General features: G+C 36.9%; 2 protein-coding genes across 2 annotated transcripts; one reads left to right on the top strand and one right to left on the bottom strand.

Moving 5' to 3' along the window:
• Nucleotides 1-426: 426 nt before the first annotated feature.
• LOC141822516 (large ribosomal subunit protein eL20z-like) lies at nt 427-5,694 on the bottom strand. Its single transcript, XM_074709961.1, has 4 exons — nt 5,416-5,694; nt 2,696-2,771; nt 2,043-2,157; nt 427-675 (listed from the first exon to the last, which is right to left on the bottom strand). Exons 1-4 carry the CDS (start codon nt 5,603-5,605, stop codon nt 616-618), a joined length of 441 nt encoding a protein of 146 aa, XP_074566062.1. The 5' UTR covers nt 5,606-5,694; the 3' UTR covers nt 427-615.
• Nucleotides 5,695-8,530: 2,836 nt separating this feature from the next.
• LOC141821121 (cytochrome P450 CYP72A616-like) lies at nt 8,531-10,501 on the top strand. Its single transcript, XM_074708497.1, has 5 exons — nt 8,531-8,729; nt 8,825-8,952; nt 9,042-9,262; nt 9,329-9,946; nt 10,025-10,501. The coding sequence occupies exons 1-5, from the start codon at nt 8,587-8,589 to the stop codon at nt 10,448-10,450; spliced, it is 1,536 nt and encodes a 511-aa protein (XP_074564598.1). The 5' UTR covers nt 8,531-8,586; the 3' UTR covers nt 10,451-10,501.

Here is a 10,501-nt window from a genome sequence, read left to right on the forward strand (position 1 = left end):
TCAGGCCTTCTCGACTGAGGGTAATGGTTGTCGAATGTAGTTTTAACAACCATATTTATAGAGCTACTGGCTCAGCAGATCAAAGATGAACCAATCTGTCTTGTACTTATCGAATGTAAATACTTGGCTCAGACCTCGATTGGGAATCTGACTGGATTAAGACGAGTTGAGTTCGATCGAAATTGAGGTCTGATTGAGTAGTTTGCTTGAATTGGATGCAATACAACTGAAGTAGTTTGAAGTCTGATGGAATTCACTTGAATCAATACACTATATTTGCACAAGACTACCATCTCAAAGCAACAAATTCATGGACTCCACTCTTTTGCCGGGCCAGTTTTTGTCGACACTGGTAGACTACGCGGAGCATACGATGCTTATGGCAAATTGGATGCACATCGTTTCGATGAATCCAACAACACGACATCAAAGAGGATTCACATAAGTAATATCATACTAACAAGAACTCAGTACAAGAGGTATGTCAAGAATCACTCAGGAAGCATGATAAATAACTCTTTTGTGTTCCGAAAGCACCCGAGTCATATTTTGGACAGTTTATAGATATATATGATCTGGAATATTGATGCACAAGCACACCACACTATTTAGTGATCACCAAACATCAGCTCCCTTTGTTGCGCCGATAACAACAGCAATTGCAGCAAGAACAGCCTGCCATATGTTGGCATCAACATAAATTGTGAAGAAAATATTAAAGGTTAGCTCGCAAGTGAAAATATCTATGCAAGTCGCAAAATGAAGAGACCAATTTACTCCTAAAAGTTCAAGTGGTCGTCCAACATATAGGACAGTAACTAGGCGTGATCTATCTACAGTTGGATCACTTGGCATCCAAATTGAACATGATCCAAACTAATAGTGAACTTAAAACCATCATTGCCTAAGCCATTGGCATTCCCTTGACACATTGGGGTTCAAAGATGAACCCATGTTTGAGCTTTCCTCTAATTTCATGTTTGTTGATATCGATCAAGATTACATGCTAGAACCCAAGACAAAGTGAGAGAATCTTGTTTTTGTAAGACGGAGCACCCTATGTCTACACCATATCTAACTAGAATTGAAATACAAAATGTAAGTGGGATTTTCTTAGGTGAATCTTTAAACAAGATATGTCTCACAAAAACTCTAAACTATGCCATTTGATTAAAATATATTCTTCTTTCACCTAAATTAAGATAAGAAGTTCTAGATAAATTGACAGTTCTGATTCAAATCGAATAATTCAGCATATTCCACATTAATAAGAGTACATTTATGTTTTTGCTTCTTGAATATGATATTTTCTAGGCACTTCTAATAATATCAAGCATTATTCCTATCTTGGCATTTGTAATTTCTGGAGTTTTAGCCCAGGTTAGGGAAGGACCGGAGAAACTATCTAGTTACGCATCGAGGTATAGAACCCATGGGAGATGCTTGGTTACAATTCCAAATTCACTATTACATGTTTGCTCTAGTTTTTGTTGTTTTTGATATTGAAATGGTATTTCTTTATCCAATTGGGCATGTATTGGGTGTATCTGTATTTATTGATGCTTTCATTTTCGTGCTCATCCCAATTGTTGGTTCAGTTTATGCATGGTGAAAAGGAGCATTGGAATGGTCTTAACTAAATATTCATACAATCAAAATAAAAAGTAAAAGATTACAATGAGACAGTTATGAATTTGATCGAGTTTCTCTTAGTTGACAAAATAACTATGAATTCAGTTATTTCAACTACATTGAATGATCTTTCGAATGGGTCAAGACTTTCAATTTATGGCCGCTTCTATATGGTACCAGTTGTTGTTTCATAGAATTTGCTTCATCAATAGACTCACGATTCGACTTTGATCGTTATGGATTGGTACCAAGATCGAGTCCTAGGAAAGCAGACCTAATTTTAACAGGTGACACAGTAACAATGAAAATGGCTCCTTCTTTAGTAAGATTATATATATATAGTAAATGCAAAAAAAAAAAAAAGAAGGAAAACCAGCATTCAAGATATCATTATAGAATATTTGACTTACAGCAATTGTGCAAGCAACCAAGCCAGGTTTCTCTCTGTAGTCTACTCTGACACATAGCATAATGAAAGCTCCAATATACCATGGGATGGCAGCTAGGAAAAAACCAAGTATAAACCTTCCAAAAAGATGAGTTTCAATTAGCGTTCAGGAATTTTTAGATTAAACAAATATATAACTTGAAAAAAGAAGAAGGAAGATAAATAATTAGCATGCATATACACTTCCGATTCATCCATTTTTAATTCTTATATATTATATATAACTTAATAGCATAAATAAAATATGCTGCCAACCTTATGTGAATTCATATCCGTATGAAATATACCGATTCTTAGATATCTTGTTTACATGCACATCAGTAAGTCATATTTTGTCATTCATGCACTGTGAGACACAATGCTGGACAAATCTATATTCTTGTGTGCTTGTATGCCATTTATATATTTATATTATTAATATAATTTCAATAGACGTCAGTTTGGGCTACACATTTTGGGTTCATTAATCAAACATGTTGATGCACAAATTAGTATTAGAAGGGCTAAGGATCAATTAGACATAACTGGTCTCTGATCCACTGACCTGAATTACAATAAGAGAAATAGATATATTCAAGTATATACTTAAGCAAAGTCAAAGCAAGATACACATACAGAACCCAACCGACACCTAAACCACAGCAGCAGAGACGTGGCAGTCTTACTGGTCTTCCTTCAACAGGTGCATAACCTTGAAGATAATCGGTAAGTTAACAAGTATTAGCTCAAGTTCATGACAAGATCAAATGGCATGAAGCAATTAAAGCTTAATCAGAGCAAACTTTGTACAGAACATCAAAGTCAAGATTAGCAATGTGAAAGTGTTCAATTCAGAGAACATGCAGTTTTCAAAAAAAAACATAATGCACCTATAAAAGTCATAGCAAAGTTCAATTGAGGGCAAACAAAACTATTTAACATTTTAATGTAATCATCATGAGTTTCAACCCTTGCACTATTAAATCAGCCATTGTCGTCTGAAGCATAGATGAAAAGAATAAACATAAATTGCCAATGCAATGAAATTTACTGCAAGCATTCAGATTGCAGTTGTTATACCTTGTTTTTAATATAGAAACTAAATTAGGTATAATTTAAATTTTCTCAATTTGAGGCTTGATTGGGTAGATGACAAGGAGCTGAGGATTGATGTTATGCTTCTCTTTCAATCAAATTTTTTCTAAAACTCTTATTTCTTGTTTCAGATCTGCATATTGAAGTTGAGATGCAGCAAATCTAGAATAAGGTTTCATTGTCAACAAGTCCTGATAATCAAGGAAGAAAACTCATCCTATTGTTAAGGTCAATACCATCGAGTTAGAGGATCAATTCAAGAGGTGATTAGTCAAGGGGAAAGGCATTAAGCAAAGGTGGATTCATTGTACCACCATGACTGATGAAGAGCTTAACCACTAGATCGTACTCCACTTGTGTCTTTCACCTTCTTCATCCAACAGATTTTAAGGTATGTGGGAGATGCATTGAACATGAACTAGGTGGTACAAAATTTGATTGTTTTTTAGTCGGGTAGTGTCATACTACCAGTTTACGACTCAATAAAATAAACGGGTTGTGACACATGGCCTGTTTTCAACATTAGCTAAGTAAATAATTTAATTGATAGCATTACCTAATAATGTTTTTCTTAATCTTATTCTCAAATTTTAATCAGCGGTTATCTTAACTAGTTGCGGTTGATAATAAAATTAGATTATTTCCCAAGGTTGAGTTTGATTATTAGGAGCTCCTCATCAAGTCAACTTTGAGTTGGATGAGCTCCTCCTTCCTAAACCAAAGTTAACCGTGAGCTCGATCAAGAATTGAAGACGGTGCAAATCTTCTCTTCCTCTGCTAGAGGTGAAGCATGATCTCCTTCTATATGGAAGGCTCGGTAGCAGATCTCTTCTTCTCAAACCAAACAATGAACAAATGAGCTCCACCTGCCAAAGGCTCCAGTGACAGCAGTACACTGCTTCTTCAAGTTCACTGAAGGCCACAAATGTATAGTGATAGCCAATGGAGTCTCAATGGAAAGCAACATGCATTCTTCTTTTCTTCCTCTTTTTTTCTCCTCAATTTCTTCGAATTTTGCCATATCTCAGTGATTTTAGGATGTTATTCCCACTTTTCAGTGACCCTTGAGCATATAGAAGAGAAATCAGCTAGGATTAAATCTTTTATTGCCGATCCAGATCCAACTTGAGAAATCTGTATCTATATCAACTGAGTTTGATAACTAAGGTTTTTTCAATTTCTTCTGCAGGTATGTGACAGCTATGATAAGGGCTTCAAGAAGTTAAAGTGAATTGCCATGAGATGACTCTGGTACCAATTTTTTTATTCTAATGGTAATGGTTAGATAGATAACTAGTATTGACTGAACGGGAAACAAGATCTTTAAAAGAGAATGAGGAAAATAAAAGTGTTAACTTATATCTACAGTTATGTAAGTGTTATATCTACAATTACACCTAGAGAAATATGGACCAGTATATAGTTCATGATGGTTATAGATGACTAGATCAAAGATAATTATTACATGATTCATCCATAACTACTATATTGTTTAACTTACAATTTCTACTATAAATGATCCTTTGAAATTGCAACCAATTAAAACGAGATTTAGACATATTGATATTGGAACAATTTGTGCAAGAATTATGCATCTCCTAACTTCATGCAATCTACATGCAGGCAGACTAATACCACCATCTAATCCAGCAAAGGAGATGGATTACATGACAGTTTTGCAATTCAAAACTAACAAAGTGCATTAGATGTGAGAAGTGTCGCCTTTATTGGCAGATCTTGAGGCGAAAGAAGGCGCAGAAGTCCTTGGTAGATATCCAACAAATAGAGAAGTCACAATAGTTAGGACATCCAGCATGATGAAAATTACCCAAAAAGGGGTAGCTGCATCTTGTAGAAATAGGTATAAAAGGACGAAAGACGAAAGGAAAGTCAAGCTTTTTTATTTCCTTTCGTAGATTTCGTTACAATTACAACAAGCCCCATCAAATCCACCCAATCGAATCCGATGCAGCAGAAATACTGCATAAGTCGCTCAACGCATGTTGATGCTCTCCAGGATCAATGTCACCATCAGCAATCAGGTTAAAAGAAAATGAAAAAAAAAACAGTTTTTTTTTATCCTATTTCCATCCAATTAACTCCATTCGTAAGATATTGACAATCCATCAATGATCCGGCAAAAACAATTTGTTTCACATGATCAAAAATTAGAATTTCCCGATGGATCAGCGCGGAGATCGAGCAATTACGATCCAGAAACACCGACGCGAGACTAAAAACATCTGAGGAGGTTGCCATACCCGGGACGGCTTGATAGACTTGGACGAAATAAGGAGGCCCAGGATGCTGTGGAGGCGGATGGGCATGGTGGGAAGCTGTGAGGCCAGGCGGTGGCACGGGCTGGGGGAAGCCAATCGCCGGCTGGGCGTAGTTGGGGCCGCCCTGGAAGGTGCCATACTGCTCCTTGCTCCTACCTTCCTCCTCGCTCATCGTCCTCTCTCTCACCTCGCTCTCTCTCTTTCTCCGTTTCGCTCTTGCCCTCTTCCCTTCGGCTGCTCCCTATTCTACTCCATCTTCCATCTTCCTCCCGATCTAAATTGATTAGGATGGAGACGATCGGCGCCTTGCTGGTTTGCTCTACGTACACCAATGGTAACTCGTATTTTACCCGAACAGCTATTGGTTGTGATCTTAGATCTGGATGGCGGGACGGAGCTACTAGAGGGTGGTGAATCGTTTGGGTAGCCAAATCGAGTTCGTCATCATGCGGACGAAATTCCAGCGAGTGAAAATTAGTTCAGCAATGGTGGAGTCAGCCATTCGATCAGCACGTCCGCATACCCCGTATATGATTGGGCAGATAATGTGGGACCCAAATATTTTTTTTACCACATAAATTCTTGGGAATTCAATTTCAAGAGGTCTAAATTAGGTGGCTAAGATATTTCTAAACCCTAGCAAAAAAAAAAAAAAACGAGTACTTCGCCCCGAAGCACCATGGCACGATGCAATGTCAAAGCGTCGAGTAGAATATTCAAATATTTTAAAAAAATCTTTTAAGAGTATTATAGAATAATAAGATAAAAAATTTTAAAAATTAACTAATGAGTGAGAAATTCCATTGTCAAAGTGTCTTATATTAAGTGATAAGTATGAAGATGTATTATGTTAATTTTATTTAGTCTTTTTAACAACATGTAACTGTTATTGTTTTATTGAGATGTAATTGTTAATTGAGGTGTTATTTCAGTAGTAGACTCTTATCAACATAGTGGTATCATGCCTCCAAAAAATAATTTGAATCTGTTATAGAGTATTATAGAATAATAAAATAAAAAATTTGAAAAATTAACTAATGATTGAGAAATTATTTAGGTGCTGCACTTTCAACATAGTGGTACTATACCTTCAAAAATCTCTTAGGGGTTTTCTGATATGGGAGCCGTTTCGACAATGGAGTCGATCACCATAAAAAATTTACTCAATACAATTTTTATTTATCTAGTTGATGAATCAAGGGATCATCTGCCTCTAAAACTAGTTGAATCTAATGACGGAGCAAAAAATTTTATAACTCTCGAATTGATCAAATTTAAAGTCTCCGAACTACCTTTTTCTTTTCTTTTCTTGTCCTTTCTAGACTATCTTTCTCTTCCTTTTTCAATTTTTTTCTTTCTCCCATCATAAATCTAACAACTCTCTAACATCATTGACGTCTGGCCACTGGGCTACAGCCCAAGTAGATCATCATGTGACTCCATCCTTAAGACCATTTCCAACCACAAAATTTATTTTAGTACATTTTCAACACCAATTTAATATCATTTTAACATTAAATTTTTTTATCAACTCCAACCAATACACACCATTTCCTACACTAAAAAGAATATTCCTTAGTAATATTCAGAAATTTTAGCTGTTCTTATAATTTATTATTCAACCTACATATTAATTTTAACATACATATTAATTTGTTAAAAATATTTTTATTAGGATCATAATTATTATTAAAATTAATATTTTATGATACATAATAACTAATTTTTATAATATTATATTTTTAATTACAACAAAATAATATTTTATAATCTTAGTAATATAACAAATATTTTAAATATTAGTTATTTAAGTTAATAACTAATATAACTTTATAATATATAAAATTTATAAATTATATTAATTTATTTAAAAGGCTTTAAATGGGTTTACACCATTTTGGTGTAAGCTGCACTGTTCATTTACACCATTTTAGTGTAAATTATAGGATATCGGTTAGAAAATAATTGATGTTAGACCTTTTACACTAAATTGGTATAAAGGGGTATCAGTTGGAGATGCTCTAATTGAGCTCAAAGTCTAAATACTTGAATTATTAAAAAAATGCTTGCACAAGTAAAAGAACGGAGAAGGTGGCACCGTGGGCGAGGGAAGAGAACAGAGAAGTAGTGGTTTTAATTAAAACTTAATTTTAAATGATTAAAATCTAAGTTTACATTCATTCAACTTAAATAGGTAACTTAAACAAGTCTTTAGAAACCTTAATTGGATTATCTAATTAAAATATAATCAAAATTCTCAATTCAATAATTTTTTTATAAATAATAATAATAATCTTGAATCATGATAAACCGTGAAATAAATCGTGAATTATAACTGTCTTAGAGATTAAAGTTAAAGATTGATCTATCAGAAATCATCAAATCGATGGTACTAAATCGTCAAATTATGGATTTGGATTGGGATCGGATCTTTCACGAGGTAAGTACAGCAGCTAGGACTTGACTTTGAGAATCGTGGAACCTTTAGACCAACAAAAAGATAGAATCGACTGAGCTTGAGTCATTGATTCAATGGTTAGATCAGTGGGGTCAATTGGTCGAACTACACGTGGATTTGAAAATTAGTCACAGAAAGCTTTTGGATATTCTTTGATCATCATTTTCAAAATACCAGTTTTAGATTTTTCTCTGAATCAATTGAGATTTCATCATTTGGGTCAACGCCCACCACATTGGGCTGTCTTATGATTTCCTTGGTGAGCAATCATCTTAAGCAAGAAGAAAGTTAAATCATCATTTTTCTATAAAGATGAAATCTGTCACGTCCAACGATTTGTCTCTTCTATATGGATGAGACCAGTATCTCAGAAAAAAAAAGAAAGCTAAATCATCAAGAAATCATCTATGAGAAAGTAAATTGAAAAATTACAATTGATCACGACGGAGAAAAATATTATTCAACTTCATCGAAGACCGAACATTTATCCTCTTCTATAAATCTACCCTAATCAACTCATCTTATTTTCTAATAAGAAACCTTCTTCTCCATTTAGCAACAAGTAAACAAAAACAGGCTGATGCAAGTCGATAAGACGTCCATTAAATTCAGATTTCATTCAACACCAACCACAGCTTATAAATCTATCCATTTTTGTGCCAGCTGAGGACCGCAGAGCTCCCACCATAGCAGAGATGGTTTATCTTCTTCCTCTGTCTGCGTGGTCGCTGCTACTGGTGCTCTGCTGCAGCGCAAAGGCGATATACTCTCTCTGGTGGAAGCCCAAGTCGTTGGAGAGGCAGCTGAGGCGTCAAGGCATCAAGGGCAACCCTTACAGGTAGAGGATTCCTCCTGTACGTATCTTCAAAAATCTTTTTGTTCTTGGTCAGAGTTAACTGAATGATTGTTTGTTGCCTGGAGCTGGTAAAACAGGCTCATTTATGGAGACCTGGAGGATGATAAAAAGGCAAGGGCCATGGCCTTGTCCAAGCCGATCGATTTAACTCACCGGATCGTGCATCGAGCTGATCCTTTCACTCACCAACTGCTTCAGAAATATGGTATGGTAATTCTGCTCCGGCGAGTAGCTTCCCCTTGTTCTGTTCTGCCTGGTTCTTGTTTGATTGAATGCGTGAATGGCGGAGCACAGGGAAAAGGTCAATGTTTTGGTCCGGAACAACGCCATCGGTGACTATTTACGACTCAGAGATGATGACTGAAGTGCTCATGGACAGGACGCACCAGTTTCAGAAGCCTACTCTCAACCCGCTCGTGAAGCTTCTGGGCATGGGGGTCTCCATGCTGGAGGGAGAGGAATGGGCCAACCGGAGGAAGATCATCAACCCAGCTTTCCGAATGGAGAAACTAAAGGTTGCATGCATGCTTATAAAATGTCTCAGTGATTCTCAATCTGAAATGCTGTTTCTGCCACTGCAGTCCATGGTGCCTGCCTTCCAGAAGAGTTGCATCGACATGGTGGAGAGGTGGCAGAATATGATCGGCGAGCAAGGATCCTGCGAAGTAGATGTTTGGGATGAGCTCCAGAATCTTACTGGGGACGTCATTTCGCGCACTGCATTCGGAAGCAACTACAAGGAAGGCAAGAAAATCTTCGAGCTGCAGAAGGAGCAAACTCTTCTAGCCCTCGAAGCCGCAGGGAATCCTTACATTCCAGGCTACAGATTTGTACCTACTTCAAGTAACAAGAGGAGAATGCTCATCGACAACGAGATCAGGAGCCTGTTAAAGGATATGATCAACAAAAAGACAGAGGCCATTTCCAAGGGAGAAACTACCGGCGACGATCTGCTTGGCTTGCTAGTCCAATACAGCAACGATAAGGTTCGCGGCGATCGCAGCATAACAATCGACGACGTGATCGAGGAGTGCAAGCTCTTCTACTTTGCTGGCCAAGAGACAACCTCAGTCTTGTTGACATGGACACTGATCCTTCTATCCATCCACCCAGAGTGGCAACAGAGAGCCCGAGAGGAAGTTCTCAGTGTCTGTGGCAAAGAGTTGCCTGATTTCGAGTCAATAAGCCACTTAAAGCTTGTGAGTAGAAGAAGATCTTGAAATCTTCATCTTGCAAATCTGTATATTGAAACTGATCTGGCTGTTCATCTCTTTCAGGTCACCATGATACTGTATGAGGTTCTAAGGCTGTATCCACCTGTGACTGCCTTAGATAGACAAACAGTGAAGACTGCCAAGATAGGAGACTTATCATTGCCTGCTGGAGTTGAAGTTTTGCTGCCAATAATATTCATTCATCATGACAGAGAGATATGGGGGGAGGATGCTGAAGAATTCAAGCCTGAGAGGTTCTCAGAAGGTGTTGCCAATGCATCCAAGGTTTCGAATGCTTTCTTTCCTTTCGGATGGGGTCCCAGGATCTGCTTGGGCCAGAACTTTGCGATGATAGAGGCGAAGATAGCTTTGGCTAGGATTCTGCAGCAATTCTGTGTTGAGCTATCACCTTCTTATGCTCATGCTCCTCATACTGTAATTACTCTGCAGCCACAGTTTGGAGCTCAACTCATCCTGCATCAACTCTGAGCACACCTAATCTTCTCTGGAATCTATTTGAATAAAGTTTTAAATAAAAGT

This window comes from Curcuma longa, chromosome 2 (assembly GCF_044706935.1).
Source record: "Curcuma longa cultivar G26 ecotype Majalengka, Jawa Barat chromosome 2, ITB_CL_G26_1.1, whole genome shotgun sequence".
NCBI lineage: Eukaryota > Viridiplantae > Streptophyta > Magnoliopsida > Zingiberales > Zingiberaceae > Curcuma > Curcuma longa.

What these genes read in the sequence shown, in the direction of transcription:
- LOC141822516 (XM_074709961.1), bottom strand. Translation starts at nt 5,605, where the DNA reads ATGAGCGAGGAGGAAGGTAGGAGCAAGGAGCAGTATGGCACCTTCCAG. An exon ending in AGTCTATCAAGCCGTCCCGG is followed by an intron (nt 2,772 to 5,415) that starts GTATGGCAACCT and finishes ATTATCTTCAAG; the next exon opens with GTTATGCACCTGTTGAAGGA. An exon ending in TTAGGTGTCGGTTGGGTTCT is followed by an intron (nt 2,158 to 2,695) that starts GTATGTGTATCT and finishes TCTTTTTGGAAG; the next exon opens with GTTTATACTTGGTTTTTTCC.
- LOC141821121 (XM_074708497.1), top strand. Translation starts at nt 8,587, where the DNA reads ATGGTTTATCTTCTTCCTCTGTCTGCGTGGTCGCTGCTACTGGTGCTC. An exon ending in ATCAAGGGCAACCCTTACAG is followed by an intron (nt 8,730 to 8,824) that starts GTAGAGGATTCC and finishes CTGGTAAAACAG; the next exon opens with GCTCATTTATGGAGACCTGG. An exon ending in TCCGAATGGAGAAACTAAAG is followed by an intron (nt 9,263 to 9,328) that starts GTTGCATGCATG and finishes CTGCCACTGCAG; the next exon opens with TCCATGGTGCCTGCCTTCCA.